At 41.1% G+C, this 17646-nt stretch overlaps 1 protein-coding gene across 1 annotated transcript in view; it reads right to left on the reverse strand.

Annotated features, from left to right (window-relative positions):
* The window catches only part of RYR3 (ryanodine receptor 3), a 564315-nt gene that overhangs the window by 254040 nt on the left and 292629 nt on the right, over positions 1-17646 (reverse strand). Inside the window, exons 17-19 of the mRNA XM_058427349.1 lie at positions 11629-11762; positions 9836-10077; positions 200-392 (exon numbers count right to left, since the gene is read on the reverse strand). Of these exons, the coding sequence (XP_058283332.1) occupies positions 200-392; positions 9836-10077; positions 11629-11762 (569 nt within the window). The remainder of the gene's footprint in view (positions 1-199; positions 393-9835; positions 10078-11628; positions 11763-17646) is intronic.

Genomic DNA, 17646 nt, shown 5'->3' on the forward strand with positions numbered 1-17646 from the left:
ACATAATACAACCCCTGGTTCTACCAGTAGCGATGGAGCAAATGACTCTAGGTGGCTCTTGCCCTTGCACCATCACTGTCCTGGGGAACTTAGTTCACAGTACTGAAGCCCTGAAGGAGACTGCTGGCTTCGCAGCTCACAGTGGTGGTGGGGAGGTGGGGTAACTGCTACTCTCCATGAAATCACAGCCATAACTTACTTGACACCTGCTGAAAAGCTCATCACAGGGAAGAAGAGCCCGTCTGTGTTGAAGTTCTCAAACATCCCCTGCACGGGCTGCCCATTGATGCGGAATGAGATGCTAGGCACCCCGAGGTCCAGGCAGCAGCTTACCACGTCATCCGATCTCAGGAGGTGCTGGTTGATGGAAGCCACAGCTCTGGGTATCCGGCCTGGTGAGGAAAGAACAGGAAGAAGGCTGTGGAACTCTAGAGGCACCTGCCAGGCTGAGAAAAGCTCAGAGGCCTCTGTGGGAAGTGGGGAGGTGTGATGGGTACTCAAGAGGTCCGGAGGTACTACTGCATTTGAAATGCAACTTTGCTTTTCCTATGTGAGATGAGCAATGAGAAATGAATTCCTAAGCTGGCGAGTGGGCAGACACCATGCTTGATTTGAGATGAGTCTCAGGGGAAATGCTCAAGCTGCTAAGAATGAGAAATAACAAAACTTAACCTGCTCAATGTGTGTTCAGACTGTGGCCTGGTGTCTGAAGTAACAGACAGACTGCTGTTGCTGGTGTAGCTCTTCAGAGGTAGCTGGTGTGTGTGTCTGTTTAGTTGCAAGTGCCCAAAGACCTTCCTGTCTTCTACTTCCTCAAAAAGATTAGACTGTTCTAGTGTTGAATAGAGAAGCCATCAAAGAGAAGAACGGCAAGGCCATCTAGCCATTAAACTATACTACATAGGCTGGGCGCAGTGGCTCACGCCTGTAATCCCAGCACTTTGGGAGGCTGGGGCAGGTGGATCACCTGAGGTTGGGAGTTCGAGACCAGCCTGACCAACGTGGAGAAACCCCATCTCTACTAAAAATACAAAAGTAGCCGGGCGTGGTGGTGCATGCTTGTAATCCCAGCTACTCGGGAGGCTGAGGCAGGAGAATCGCTTGAACCCGGAAGGCAGAGGTTGCGGAGAGCCGAGATCATGCCATTGCACTCCAGCCTGGGCAACAAGAGCAAAACTCCATTTCAAAAAACAAACAAAAAAAACTATGTTACACAGTTTGCTTATTTGTTTTAAAAAACTTTATTATTTCAGATAAGTGGGAAAACACATTGCCAGTTATACTCTGAATTGATTAAAAAACTTCTTCACATCTCTTTCATTAGATGATTTATCATTTCCTGACTTAAAGTAGTGAGGAAAATCACCTCTCTGCTTTCCTATATCATCTTATTCTGGAAATTCTAAAAGTAAATATTAATAATTATAACCACCCACCCCTCCCCTATCAGGTTTACATTTCTATTAGAAAGAGAGCAACAAAAGAGAAGTTAGGTTTTAAAATAGAGTTTCCAGCAAAAGATAAAAAGATATCTTGTTTCTTGATTACAGAAATAATATGTATTCATTATAAATGGTCACCATTTATACAGGAAAGTATACAAAAAGACTAGGTGCTCATGCCTGTAATACCAGCACTTTGGGGGGCCAAGGCAGGTGGATCGCTTGAGCTCAGGAGTTTGAGACCAGCCTGGCCAACATGATGAAACTCTGTCTCTACTAAAGATACAAAAATTAGCTGGGCATGGTGATGCGCACCTGTAGTCCCAGCTACTTAGGGGGCTGAGGTGGAAAGATAGCTTGAACCCAAGAGGTGGAGGCTGAGGTGAGTTGAGATCATGCCACTGTGCTCCAGCCTGGGTGACAGAATGAGACCCTGTCTCAAATAAATACAAAAGAAAAAATATAACTCCATAAAAATGCTTCCAAATATATATGTACACACACTCTATTTTGATGGAGTTATATATATTTTATGGAGTTATACACATACACACTTTTTTTTCTTTTTTTTGAGACAGAGTCTCACTCTGTCGCCCAGGCTGGAGTGCAGTGGCACAATCTGGGCTCAATGCAAGCTCCACCTCCTGGGTTCAGGCCAGGAGGCTGCCTCAGCCTCCCAAGTAGCTGGGACTACATGTGCCCACCACCACACCCGGCTAACTTTTTGTATTTTTAGTACAGACGGGGTTTCACTGTGTTAGCCAGGATGGTCTCGATCTCCTGACCTCGTGATCCGCCTGCCTCGGCCTCCCAAAGTGCTGGGATTACAGGCGTGAGCCACCGCGCCCGGCCCCACACACACACTTTTTATTCAAACTGGGGTATAATAGGTTTTTGTAGCTTGCTCTGCTAATTATATCACAAACATTTTATTGTATAATACAATATTCATTCGAAATTTAATGGCTGTATAATATGCTATGAAAAGGTAATTTTAAAAAATCCCCACCTGATGGATACAAGTTATTTACAGATTTTGTACATGTATCTTTGCTATATAATATTTATAATCCCAGTTTAGAACTATTTAATGTTTTCTGTGGTTACTGCTAGTCTAGTTCAGGTTGAGCATCCTTAATCTAAAAATCCAAAACGTGAAATACTCTAGAATCTGAAACATTTTGAGCACTGACATGATGCCACAAGTAGAAAACTTCATATTCAACCTCATGTGATGGGTCACAGTCAAAAAAGTCAAAATTTTGTTTCATACACAAAATTATTAAAAATTTTGTATAAAATTACCTTCAGGCTTTGTATTTATGAAACACAAAGGAATTTTGTGTTTAGAGTTGAGTCCCATTCCCAAGGTATCTTATTATGCATATGCAAATATTCCCAAACCCAAAAAATCTAAAACCTCAAACACTTTTGGTCCTAAGAATTTCAAATAAGGGATACTCAACCTATAATAGATTCTAAACTAAGTGGTGAATTTTTAAATGGTGAAATCACTGTGCTCTTTTTAATTAATAAAGATTAGGTAGCTCCCTCTAATTAATTTGGGTAATTGACAAAGCCATATTGCATTCCCTCCCACTCTCCCACAGGCAGTAAGTAACGAGGCTCTCCTCTGTGCCAGATACTACACCTGGGGCTGGGGATCAAAGACAGAAGACCCAACTCACGCACTTAAGAAGCCCGTTGTCTGGTGGGAAATGGACATTTAAATAAAAGATAATGCGATAAATATTGGAATGAAGATATGTATGCGTTGCCTTCTAGAGGGAGAGGAAGATGCCTGGGAATCTGTCTGGGAGCATGGGACAAGCTGAGACTTGGAGAATAAAAAGCTCACTAGAGAAATGAAAGGAAAGAGCAAGAGGAGTGTCTAACACAGTTGCAGAATGGCTGGAGTTTGGTAAGGCTGGAAGGTGAGGGTTAATGAGGGCTGGATGAGGGAGATATGGTGGGGCAATAAAGCCGGACAGGAGCATCCGGCTTGGACCACCTGCACAGTAAGAATGCTGCTACACGTAATGTACTCAATGCATATTGGCAAATAGTCTGGAGTGGCCTTAGACTCTGTTTTTATAACTTTAATACCTTGCTTCACCACTGAGAAAGAGGAACAACTTCCTCAATGAAGCACCTGTAGGTAAAATTATTTAAAAACAAAACAAAACTGAGCCAAAGTTGAAGAGTGTGTAGGTTTGACGTCTTTCACATTTCTCCATTTGAGGACACTGAGTACTCTTAGCTCATTGTATGGAGTTTAGATACCCAAGGTCCCAGGATCTTTTCTTCCTCCTAAGTCTTGCTATGAAAAAATATTTATGATATTAAAATTCAGCAAAACTTACAGTAATTGTCTCATTTTTAAGATTTATTTTACCATTAAAAACAATCTTTTTTTTTTTTCATTAGTTTAACTTCTGGAAAATATCACTGTAGTTACTTGAACTTTTTTTTGAGACAGAGTTTTACTCTGTCACCCAGGCTGGAGTACAATGGCACAATCTCACTGCAACCTCTGCCTCCTGGGTTCAAGTGATCCTTTCACTGCAGCCCCCCAAGTAGCTGGGACTATAGGCGCACGCCACTGCCCAGATAATTTTTGTATTTTTAGTAGAGATACGATTTCACCACATTGGCTGGGCAGGTCTTGAACTCCTGGCCTCAAATGATCCTCCCCACCTCGGCCTCCCAAAGTGCTGGGATTACAGGTTTGAGCTACCACACACAGCCTACTTGAACAAATTCTAACAAATATTTGTGAATTGAGGAAGACCAGGAAATAATTGAAATGCTACACTGGACAATTGTCTTTAAAAGTATTCAGATCCTTACTGGATAAAAATACAAATTCCAAGGTTCTTTCATGTTCTAAGAATCATACAAACTGGGACGAAACTGCCAATGTTGAATCATGACTCCAGCATCCTCTCTCCCGTCCTCTGAGGGTTCACTGTTGGCTTCTATACTGGCCTGAGGCTCGGCCACTGAAGACAAAGAGCAGCTTTCATGGGGGATGCTCTTCATCTGCAGCAGGGCTTTGATACCAACAGGAGCTGAGCTCTGAACTTTATTTAGCCATAGCTGCCATATGCCCTCCAGAGGAAATATGGCTGGGAGAATTTCCCCCGTCTGGCTTGTTCTTTCCATTGAAAATAACCACCAGGAGGAGCAATTATGCCCTCGTGGTGAAAGATGCTGTCTTTTCCCACCTTTTCTCTAAGAGACTGGGCTCATAGTAGAAGTTTCCTTTGGAACACTTGCTAAGAAAAGTTATAAGCAAATTGAATTCATAGGCTGGGCCTATTTTAAAGCTTGTACAGTAGAGAACAGAGTTGGGACGAATATTTTCTAGAAATGAAAGGGTAACTTGATAATCACTGGATATGAAGGATATACTAGCAAGTGCTTACAGCAATGTCATGGGAAGACTATTTGGATAAGAGAGCCCATTTCATATCATATTCACACTGTAAAAGGTCATCTGATGAAGTGTACATCACTTTAAAATGTGAGTAGTATGAAGAGTTTGAAATTGGAAAATGATAGAATTGTGGCATTGCTTTTGCATACTGTGTTTTATAAATCTCCTCACATGCAGAGAAAGTAATCTCCACCCCTGTGAGGGCTTTCATGGCTTCCCAATCACTTAGGAAGGGTCTTGTACTCCACATTTAAACAAGACGCAAATCCTTTCAACTGAGCTGCAATGAGGTAGCAAAGGGAGGTCGAAGGGGCCTTGGAGTCACACAGGACTGAGTTCAAATCCCAAGCCCTTACCTGCTGCATGAACCAGGACCTATGATTTTACTAGAGGCTCAACTTCCCCATCTGTAAAATGGGCACAGTGGTACCCACAGGGATGCTGTAAAGAGAGTGATTTGTAAGGTACCATTATTATCCTTTTCACTTTAATGAAATGAATAAATGATGTCCTGTGTGCCACTTAAGAGGCAGTTTATCGTAGTGGTTAAGGGGTTTCTGGAACCAGGCTGCCTGGGCTGTAGTTCTGGCTCTGTTACTTACTGTGTGACCTTGGGCAAGTAACTTACCTTTGTGGACTCAATTTACCTAATCTGTCAAACAGGAATAATGTCTACCTCATAAGACTCCTATGAGTTTTAAATCACTTAATCTCTATAGAGCACTAGAAGAGTGCCTGACACACTGTAACCCACAGCAAGTGCTATTTGTTTGTGTTTTCTTCAACTCCAGGAACCTTAATTATTAGGCTAACAGTAGAAAAGTTTGCCGGGACACTGTAGGAATATTACACCTTTTATAACAGTAGAAGAAAGTAACAATATGGGAAATTATAGCACTGACGGCTGAATCTAAAAAGTGATTTAAAATCTACTTTCTTTGTTGAAAGACAGTACTGAAAAACATGCACATTTTAAAGTATGTTTAATGTATTTGACCCTTTTAGAACAACCAGCAGAAATGTGACACTATGGAATGAAAAATCAAACTTGTTTCAGAGAGCTTTTCTAAGAGCAGCCTCAAGTGCTTTTTATGATATTAGGAACTCTGAATAATTCTAGAGACCATCCACTGCAAGAGGCCAGTGGTTCTTATCTCTGCCAGTCTGAAGAAGAAAAACTGTCCCCTGGTTTGGAGGCTCAGGCCCACCTGATGGGCCCAGGAAGCTTGGAAAGGCCATTCCAAACCCGATAATAAGATTTTTTTTAAAGGCCACTTAATCAGATGCTGCACATCTTCAATTAACCTCAGGGTGTATTACTGCAGAATTTAGTCCGTTCTGATTAGTAACAAGCCAACTGGAAACAGCGATGCTCAGCACTTGCACAGGTCCAGGCACTGCAGAGTTTGGCATTATAATACAAGCACAAATATTTAGCCACTTGGAATGACAGGGGATCCAAAGACAGAAAAGCGCTGCTCTTCTGCAGCTACTCCTCGGATCTTGTCCACATAGCACTGGGGTTGGAAAGGTGTGAGTCACAGTGGGCTGTGTTTTATAAACAAATACCCTGGAACTCATCTTAGTTGGGAGACAGGTGAAGCCCCCTTGTGCAGATCTGACTGCAGAGGTAAATTATCTTGAGGAGTCAGTAGTCTTAATAAATCAGGAAACACAATTTTACTCCATTCATTCACTTCCATGCTACTCGTCTCTTGGAATGGTGAATTCTTTTGCTTATTTCAATTCTGAGTAGGAAAAAGTGGTTAAAGGGAAGGGGAGATATGATTTCTCCTATGAAACTTCCCCCAGCCAGTAACATACTGTGTAGGCTGCTCTGAGCAGAATTCACTCCCAAGTGCTATCCTGAAAGCCCCATTGAGGCTCCGTCCAGAGAAGGAAAGTGAGATCATCACAAAAAAGAGCCATTTCTCCAAAAAGAAGATCGCAGTGTCTGAGGTGACCCTGGATTCTGTAGGGAGGGTTAGACAGAATTGAGGAGGGAGATGTTCCCACAGCTGATGCCTGAAAATGACTTCCCAGGCTTCCACGGCTAAAAAGGCCTATTAAGGCTGTCTTCTCCCTACACAGAGAAAAAGCTCATTCATACTTCCAGGATGTCACTTTGAGAATTCTCTTCTCATTCAGCATGGAACTGGGGTTCTTTAAGCCCTTAGATATTCCTAGGGTAGCCCTAACTGGGCTATTCTCATGGTCTTCAGTGAAGTATCAAGGACTCTGGATTTGGTCTTTATAACTACAGTGCAATTCATAGATGATGAGGGAAGGTAGCTCATATTTACTGTGTACCTAATATATGTCATATTTCTTATTTAAGTTTCATAAGAATCTCATAGTATCCTCATTTTATCAGAGGAAAACTGAGTCTCTGAGCGGTTAAGTAATTTGCCCAATATAAAAAAAGAGACATTAAGTGGCAGAGCTAGGATTCAAACCCAGGCATAACTCCAAAGCTATGCTGTTTGTTCCTGACTCTCCATTGACAAAGTGTTAGAGGCACCATAATTCTTTCTAACTACTGCAAAATCTATTGTACTTTAATAACTATGTTAAAGACCAATTCAAGGCAGTGGCTTAATTTATGCATATGAGTAACTTTAAAGGTAATGACCTGGGCATTTAAATCTCAAATAAAAGGAGAATAATTTATCATGACCACTTTCTAATATATCCCCCTATGTACCCACCATTCTCCCCTGTAGTAAGTTGGAGTGTTATTTCCGTTTCATTTCTTCATCAGATAATTACCTTTTCATCAGATAGTCTGAAATTCATGGCTGTCCTGGTGGGGGTCATCAACAGAAACTTTATTTCTTCAGCTGAAGAAATATTCCTGACACATTCCAATCCCTTCTGCAAGATGTATGTTCCCCGTGTGCTGGTTAGAGAAGTCAGAATGATGCCTAGACCCAGGAAAGCTTGGATTTTGGTGAGAATGAAACGTATAAAACTTGGAGACACTGGTTTCTCCAGGTCTCATCAGATGCTGGAGACTGAGGGATGAAATCCCTTGAGTGCACCTACATGGCAATACACCATCAAGTGTGGGCCATTTCAGAGAGCCACAATCAGTTTTTGAAAAGCTGAGTCACTAGCCTTCTTCCCACTTCTCCAATCATAGGAGCCACTGCTAGTCATGTTCGGCATGAGCCTGGAGCACCCAGCTTCCTTGCCTTCAGAGGAGACAGGAGGGATGAGGGAGAGGATGGGGAACTGTACAGTCCTGGAATGATACACAATTAGATAGGATGTTCAGGTTCTGAAACGCACAGAGTAGCCCTCTATGGATGCACCATGAATGGGTTCCATGCCTCCTGACTCACTGATGTATTCATTCCTCAAATTTCTACAAAGGGATACAAGAATACAGTAAGTGGCCCACGCAGTGCTGTAAAGTCAGAAAAAGACTAAGTAAATTTTTTTCCTTTGAGAATGATTAGTTTCTCTTCGAAACAAGGGTCCAATTTGCTTCACCCCAGGGTCTAGGTGTGCTTCATACTTCCTTAGTCAATTTCCAGGCAGAGCGCTCTTCAGGCGTAGCTGGGTTCCAGAGAACATTCTTGGGCTATGGTGGCGAGTTGGCGGGAGATAGGCAGCAGTCAGCAGGAGTGTGAAACAAATTTTACAAGTCAGTCTTGTTAATTCCTTCACAGACTTAACCCTACCACACTCGGGAGCTGCAAAGGTGGATGAGCATAAGGATTCTTTCTTCTCAGACCATTTCTTCAGAGACAGTTTCCTGTGAACCTTATGATATCTAATGACAACCTAAGCTTAAGGTCACTACCTCATAGCCACAGACTCAGTGCTTATGTAAGAGATTTCTATAAGGGACACGATGTCTCCAATTGCAGTTTTGCAAAAGATACAGAAAACACACGCCTTGGACAACAGACAGGAGAGGTAGGGCTCTTCTTCTTGCTGAAAGCCTGAGAGTTAATCTTGCGTTTTTCTCCCAGGCAGAAGTCAAGACATTCCTCCACAGGCACAGGCCATGGACATGCTTGGGAAAAGCATCAATCATTTATCTAAAAAAAGGACGCCCTGAATTCGTTTAAAGAGGTTAGCACCTATTGTGTGTTAGGCATCCATCCAGACATTTTATAATTGTATTATGAAGCAACAGGCTGTGTTGACAAGATTATGGACTTGTAGTCAGGTCTGGATCCTTCCTAGTGTGACTTTTTTTTTTTTTCCTTTTTTTGAGAAGGAGTCTTGCTCTTTCACCCAGGCTGGAGTGCAGTGGTGCGATCTCGGCTCACTGCAGGCTCCGCCCCCCAGGGTTCACGCCATTCTCCTGCCTCAGCCTCCCACGTATCTAGGACTACAGGCGCCCGCCACCTTGCCTGGCTAACTTTTTGTATTTTTGGTAGAGACGGGGTTTCACCATGTTAGCCAGGATGGTCTTCATCTCCTGACCTCGTGATCTGCCCGCCTTGGCCTCCCAAAGTGCTGGGATTACAGGCGTGAGCCACCACACCCGGCCCCTAGTGTGACTTTGAATAAATTACTGAACAATCTTTATGCTTCTGTTTACACGTTTGTCACATGAGGTCAATATTTTCCACCTTAAGGGGTCATTGTGAGGATAAAATAAGAGAAAAATGAAAAAACAGTATGTAACTCACTGCTCAGTGAATAAATGCTGAGTCTCTGCTCATATAATCCTAACGATTCCGTATAATAAGGCTCATACAGATGCAATGAGCTTGAGAGAAGTGATCTGCATTAGACCATGTAGCTAGGAACTGTCTGAGTAATGGTATAAATGAGTCTTATTTTAACCTGATACTCTTTTCCACCTAACTGTTTAATTAGTTGAGACTCTTGAGTCTGTATCATTTCAACTGAAAGTGGTTATTTCAGCTTGAACAATTTGAGCCTCCATCATTTCCAGTGAGATTATGAGCCAAAGCTTTAGCAAGGTACTCACCTGACCAAAGGTGAAGTCCATCAAAGCCATAGGAGTACAGGTCGTCGCCAACACCATTGCCTCCCCATCCTTCTCCACCTCCTGGGTACGGGGCATAGCCTGAGGAAGAGGCCCAGCCCACCCGCAGATGTGTGGGCTCTGCTGTTAGGAAGGGGTCCACCTGGTCGATAATCAGCTCGAAGTACCACTTCTTGTACTGGGCTGAGCCCTCTGCGACTCCCAGGAAGATGTTTGGCCGGATACTGAAATTAAACATGGGCAAGTGGCATCTACAGACCCTTAAAAACTGAGAAAGCAAGTTAAACTAGACCATAGGAGGCAATGGCCCATTTACACCTAGGACAAGAGCAATGCTGTGTTTTTCATATTGCTCAAAAGATGGGAGGGATCTCTAAAGCCAGGAGTCTGGGATCAGCCTGGTAACAAAGTGAGACCCTGTCTCTACAAAAATTAGCTGGGTATGGTGGTGCACACCTATAGTCCAAGCTACTTGCGAGGGTGAGGTTGGAGACTGCTTGAGCCTAGGAGTTCAAGGCTGCAGTGAGCCATGAGTATGCCACCGCACTCCAGCCTGGGCAACAGAGTGGGACCTCGTCTCAGAAAAAAAAAAAGACTAGAAAAAGCTTAGGACCCTCAACACTTGATCAAGTTCTTAGCGTGATGCATCAGGACAACATTTTCATTAAAAAACATAAAGGATGTTTCTTTTAATATTCCATTCAAGGCAACCAACGTTTACTGAGTGCCAACCATGGGCAACGATGCTGAAAATGTTATACAGATTTATATAATTACAAACCTTTGTTTTTTAAGTTAAAAAAATTTACTTGAATTCCATTTTCTGGTCAATTGGTATAAGCACCCTTATTTTCAGTATAGCAGCTTTGTTACGGAAGCATTATTAATAACACTGGTCTCTTAAAACCATTAAGAAGTCATTACTAGGCAACCTCATTAAGGGAAAGAGGTTTTAATGTATCCAGCAAAGTGGTTAAAAGCTTAAGATACACCACTTAGAGTTTTTATGTTAAGAATCAAACTCTTAGAGACAAACTGTTCTTGGGCTGGAGCTATGCCCTATTTTGGGTAGGCAAAGAAAAACGAGGCTGGCACCATGAAGAAAGTAAGTCTGTGTGACAGCTCAGGTCTTTGGGCCACTCTGCACTTCAGAGGAAAGATTCTATTCTTGCCATTGTGGATTAGTGTGTAGGCTTAGGTAGAAAGTGGCTACAAAACCGCAGACCTGCCTAGTCCCAGTCCAGTGAGTTCACATGACTCACGTGCAGCCACATGTATGGACTATCAAGCTAGGGGTCTTGCATGGGACCCTGCTCTTTACTCTGATCCTCACAGACAGCAGTGAGATACATGGCCATGAGCCAGAGGATGCAAGAAGCCACAGTCTCACTTGGGACATCCATTCTATGAAAAGATTACAGAAAACAAAGTTGGTATATAAAAATAAATATGAATATATTATGAAGTTATAAGAGTTGCATTAATGTTTAAAAGAAAACATGGTAGGCCACCTCAGGTCAAATTCTTTAGCACTCAGATGCTACACATCCTCTATCCTCAGCTACTTAAACAGAAAAGTTTGAGGAATTCTGCTAAAGGGGTTGGAGGCCCTGGTCATAGGAAATACACATTTGCTTGGTCTTGTCTTATGTACTTGTATCACCATGGAAACAATGGGTGGGCAACTTTGGAGTTCAGATTAGCCCTCTTTTCCTGCTTGGAGACAAGACAGGCAGAACTATGCTTGGCATTTGGAATGATGGTGGTGGCCTTACCTGGTTACATCGTTAATCAGTCGTGTCTGCAGGAGTAGGTTTCTCCGGGGCAGCAAGTTGTCACAGATCAGATTCTGGTTGGCTCTCACTGCAACCCCATTGCAGAGACAGAGGGAGCACAGGATATCCAGAACCTGTAGCAGGACACACCCACCAAACCTCAGGACCACCAGAAGGGCACAGCGGGCAGGACCACCTCAATGCATGAAGGAAGGAGTCATAAAGAATGGGGGCTAGGTGATGGGTGGAGAGCCAGCTCAGAGCCAAGGAAGCTTTGCCTCTTACCCAGAAGGAGCGAGTGATGCCTCAGAGCCTACTGCTTCTTGAGAAAATGAGTCTTGGCTTCTTTCTAGCCCCTCTGCTCTAGTCTTATGCCCCTTCCCTCCAAACTATGCACACCATCGGTGGCCATTGTTCTATTACAGTAAGTAAGAGGCTGTGCTCTGAAGACAGACTGTCTAAGATAATATCCCAGCCAGGCCAGGACTAAGGTGTGGTGAGGCATCTAGGGCACAAAATCCAGGCCCTGCTCACTGTCCGAGCTCTGAAAACAGAGCAGAAGGATAAAAGGCCCTCCATGGACTTCAAACTCAAGCAGCACACTCTCACCCAGCCCTGATGGTGCTTGGCACTGAGTATTAGTGGAGGCTCATTACAGTTCTTAATAAAAAGGCACGTAAGATTTGGCTAAGGTCTTGCATGTAGCAAGCTTGGGAATCTCGTGTAGGTGGGGTGATGGTAGGGCAGACTCCTGTTCTTCGGTCTTTTGCTGTGGTATCATCAAACTCATGAAGATACCCTTTAATTTCTGGAAATTGGTATTCTAAATATTTTACCTGCTCTCCTTCTCCCATCTAGAAGGAGAACAAACTTTCAAGAGCCCAGGTGGCCCATGAGTCTAAGAGACCCGTCATTAAACTGCTTCTGCCGCTTGTTCCCACTTCCTAGGCAGCTGGAAAACAGTCTCTGTTTGCCTCATCCTGCACGCTCACCTCTCCTCTGTCCTCTCCTTGCACTCTATCCTCTTTCATTCACATTTATTTTTGTTCCTATCATGGCAAAGCGAACTGTGCTGGGCCACTCAGGCTCTCTTCCTCCCGCTCTCCTTCCTTCACAGACAGGAATGTGCAAACAGCAGTCGATAAATAACAGCCACGATATGGCAGGTTGCACCAACAGAGAGGCAGGCAGCCTCATTTCAGTCTCTCAAAGTGGCCACTGAAGACTCAATGCTTAGTGGGGTTTGATAGCTTCAAGATGTTCATGGCATTTGTATCCATAATTCTCACAAACCAATTTTCTACCTGACTCCCTGAATGTCAATTTTGTTCCAGATAAATACAAAGCACATTTATGGGACAAGCGGAAAAGCATCCCAAATGCAGTTTTATGGGGGACTCTTACCATTAGCACTCTGTGATAGGCATCAACTATGGAAACTTGAAATCCAGAGGATAATTTCTCACCCTAAGAAAAGAGCCACAGACGGCCAGGAAATGAAATACTTTTCAGTCGGCCTATTACACATTTCATCTGTTTTGCCTTGGAGTGATGGCTGTGGGAGACTTGCTGTCACAGCCAGAGGGAAAGCAGGGCTTAATCCACATAACGTACGAACGGCAAAAAGAAAAAGGCTCTGTAAAAAGCACACAGCCTAACAGAGCAGTGCCTCATCTATAAATAAATGACGCCACTTAAAGAATCAGAGTTGATATTGTTTAGGTTTTGCTTTAGGAGACACTCCTTCAGGTAAAACTGGGGAATGAGGATAAACTTCCTTTTCTAAAATAGTTCAAATGGGTTTGTGAAAGGAAAATATCTTGGGCTCCCAAAATCACTAAGGAAAACTCAAGCTGGAAACTGCTTAGGACAAACCTGCCTCCTGTTCTATTCAGTCACTCCTCTGCTCACTGAGAGAGATGCATATCTGATTTGCCTTCTTTGGAAAGGCTAATCAGAAAATCAGAAGAATGTAACCATTTGTGTTATCAACTATCTGTGACCTGGAAGTTCCCTGTCCGCTTCCAGTCTTCTTGTTTTGGCTTCAAGTTACCCTGCCTTACCAGCGTACTTCTTATATATATTGAGTGATGTCGCATGTCTCCCTAAATGTCTAAAACCAAGCTGTGCCTGGACCGCCTTGGGCACGTGTCATCAGGATTTAATGAGGCTGTGTCACGAGCGAGTCCTCAACCTTGGCAAAATAAACTTTCTAAATTAACTAAGACCTGTCTCAGATTTTCTGGGTTCACATGTTGGTAACCACGGCGGGGATTCTGAGTGGAGATGCCCCTGACCTTTGACGAATCTCCTATCGGTGATTGGTACCAGCATGAGCTAACCTTACGGCTTAAACCAATAGGACAATTTGCTGAGGTCTGGGAGTACCCCCTCCAGAGAATCCCTGATCTCCCAAAACTTCAGGTTGAGATCTAAAGTCTATTTAGCGATACAACTTTTTTTTTTTTTTTTTTTTTTTTTTTTTTTTTGTCCTGTTTCTAGGCTGGCAGACAGCAGTCTACAGCCTGAGACCCATCACTAGGTAAGAAACTGGTTTGGGATTCTGTCTCGCAAATTCCTTTTAAATGACCAAAGTTAGCATTTAACAACCAGCTGGTGTTAATTTCTGCTTACGCTTAGAGTGCTCAGAAATCGTACAATTTGTGTGATCATTGTTAGTTTAGCAGCATTTTGTCCTAGCAGAAATACGGTAATAAGATTTAAAAAAAAATTTTTTTAAAGGAGCTCAATGGTTAAAAGTCAGCTTAATTAAAAGGCTAACATCCAAGATGTGTGTGTGTATGTGTGCATGTGTGCGTGTTTGTATTTGAAAGGTCTTCATGTTTTTGGTATTTTGTTTGTTTTTCTCTCCTAAGGCCTTGTCTTTTTTTTTTTTTTTGAGCAAATTTTTTTCTTCTCAGTTAACTGAATTCTGTTTTCATCTGATTTTTTTAAAATTAAAATGGTTATTGCAACAGAGGCTACTCTTGGGTTTTTAAGGAAGAGTGTAGTTTAATTTTATGTTTAATTTGGCTCAAGAAAAATAAGTGTCTCCCTCAAGCACCACCAGACTTTTTCTCTCTGTACTTTACGATGTAAATGTTGCTATTTGATTTTCACTTGAGTTGTTTCCCTTAATGTGCAAATTTAAGGCTATTTAGCTGAAAACTGCCTAGGGTTGTGAAACAGGTTATCAAGAATATGAAAGTCTAAGACAGGAAAAAAAAAAAGGGGAGAGGAGTCTTTATAAATCTATAAAATGTACTTCCATTGGCATGCCTCGTAAGTTTTTCTAGGTATTTCTGTGACGTGTACAGAATGTTTTACTACTAACAATCTATAAAAGAGCTCTAATTAATTGGCTTAAAAAATAAAAGCTCTTAAATTATATACTAAATAAGAAAAGACTAAATAAATGCTTTTTAAAGTTCCTGTATATTCCTTAACTTAAGTAAAATCTTTTTTTTTTTTTTTTTTTTGAGACGGAGTCTCGCACTGTTGCACTGTCGCCCAGTCTGGAGTACAATGGTGCAATCTTGACTTACTGCAACCTCTGCCTCCCAGGATCAAGCGATTCTCCTGCCTCAGCCGCCGGAGTAGCTGGGATTATAGGCGCCCACCACCCAGCTAATTTTTTGTATTTTTAGTAGAGGCAGGGTTTCACTATGTTGACCAAGCTAGTCTTGAACTCCTGACCTCATGATCTGCCCACCTCAGGCTCCCAAAGTGCTGGGATTACAGGCATGAGCTACTGTGCCTGGCCAGTAAAATCTTAATAAGTAAGCTAGCTTTAAAATTACTGGTAAACTACTATTAGAAATACCTTAATTGCCCAGCATACACTTTTGTTTGCATTTATTAATCAAGTGATTTCATACTTATCCCTGCCAAATACTGTAAGGTGTCAAAATTCGGCATAGGGCTTACAAAACTATAAGCCTAGCCCAAAACAGAATAATCTTTGCTTTTGTAATTTGCAAGAAATAAGACATTGATATGGGTTTAATGAAAATAGCTGCATCTTGAATTTAGTAAGATTACTGTAACTTCTAATCCGGTGGCTTTAGGCAGTCTAGTCCACAGGCAATAAGGAGGTTTGTTTTGGGAAAGGACTGTTATTGTCTATTTCAAAGCTAAACTATAAACGACGTTCCTCTCAAGGTTAGTTCAGCCTATGCCCAGCAACGAACAATGACAGCTTGGAGGTTAAGAGCAATATTGAGTCAGTTAGATCAAATCTCTTTTCAGTGTCTCAGTTATAATTTTGCAACAGCAGTTTTATAACTTTAAATAATGACTATCACAGTTTTCATGAATAATCCAGGTAAACAATTAAAACAATTAGGTAAATGTAATGGCATAAATATTTGTAGACTAACTGGTCATAATTTAGAATATAAAGCTATATTAAATCAAATAATAGATATTTCACTATTTGGGTATTTTCCAATAAATGCATATTGTAGGAAAACATTATTGCTAAAGAAAAAAAAAGTGTCCTTAAAAAAAAAAAAGGGAACAAGTTTTGTCTAATTCAAAGCTTAAAGGTTATCTATAAAACCAGGTGAAAGGAACCAGGAATAAAAAAGATGTAAAGAAAGTTATAAAAATAAAGAGGTTTTTTTTTTCCTGCAGTGAAAAACTTAGAAATAAGTTTATATAAGAAAGAATCTTGTATGGCAAATTTAGTCCTAAAATAAAATCGCTGATTTTTTTAAAAAGGAGGGATGTTCAGAACAAATCAGAAAGTCCAACCCTGTCATGAGCAGTCAGTGTAAGTCACAATAAGAGGATTTACATATTTAAGAAAATTCATATAATCAAGTTGTCATATTAAGTTTTGGTTTGCTTAGGAAAAAAAACTGAGATAAATTTTTTTTAAAATTAAGTTTATTACATTATTACATCCATGTATCTTCCTGTATGTGCTTTTAAAGTTCTTGTAACATTGAGTTACAGGGCTCTAACTCCTGGGTCTAAAAAGGACACCAAGTCCTGCTAAATCTTAAACACTGACAGCAATTAAAGGCTCATCTTCAGGCCCCGTAGAAGATGTCAATCAAAATAAACTGCATTCCTGAGACACAGGGCAAGAAATTAAAGCTATTCAACTCCTCAAGTCCCAGGGACTGTCTCCGAAGAGGTGGGTGTGTAAGATTGTAAGGGCCAATTTTGAAAGATAAAATAAGTTCAGTTCCTCTATAAATTAATTATTAATGTCAAAGGCACATTGATGCAAAACCAATATATGGATCCCTGTGTCAGATTAACAAGGTTTTCTTTAAGCATTAACCAACTTCTTAATAAAGATTATAAAGGTTATAAAAGGCTTACGGAAGTTATATTTTATAATCAAGATTAAATTTTGTAAATTGTTTACAAAAGTTTGAAAAGCAAACATAATTGACTTCATGCTGTTTTTATTAGGGCTTCCTTTTAGAAAATTAAGTCTTTTCTCTCAAAGAATGGAGGTTTTCGCTTTTTGAAATGCTTGAATTATCACTTAAATAAATGACTTTACAATGACCTGTAATCCTATTTTGTAATATCAAGTGTTTTAAACTTTTTATATTTGACAAGCTTTCCAAAATCAAATTATAAATTATATCCTCTTCTAACCTAATTAATCTTTTAAGACATTAGTTTCCCTAAAGTCCAAAAATGACATAATTTAGCTTATTTGGTATAAAAATTATTCAGGAAGCATTGTCAAATATGAAATGGTATTTGGTTTCTTTGGGATATATTTGTATAAATGTATTATTGGTATGTATTCCAAAATTATGGGAAACTCCTGTAATTCTGATGTACCTTAGTGTACATTATCAGTAATAATCATAATTGTCATTTTAAAATTATTGCATGCCAGAGAGCTAACAAATTTCCTTGTCAATTGTTTCTTTTAACTATGGCTGCCTTAAAACCTTTTTTTCATCCACAAGAAATTGTCTTGTTTTATCTTGTTTTAAACCTTCTCTAAAAGGTGGGTTTATAATCAGCTGTAGGACTCTAACAGTG

This window comes from Hylobates moloch, unplaced genomic scaffold, assembly GCF_009828535.3.
Source record: "Hylobates moloch isolate HMO894 unplaced genomic scaffold, HMol_V3 SCAFFOLD_14, whole genome shotgun sequence".
NCBI classification, from domain to species: Eukaryota; Metazoa; Chordata; class Mammalia; order Primates; family Hylobatidae; genus Hylobates; species Hylobates moloch.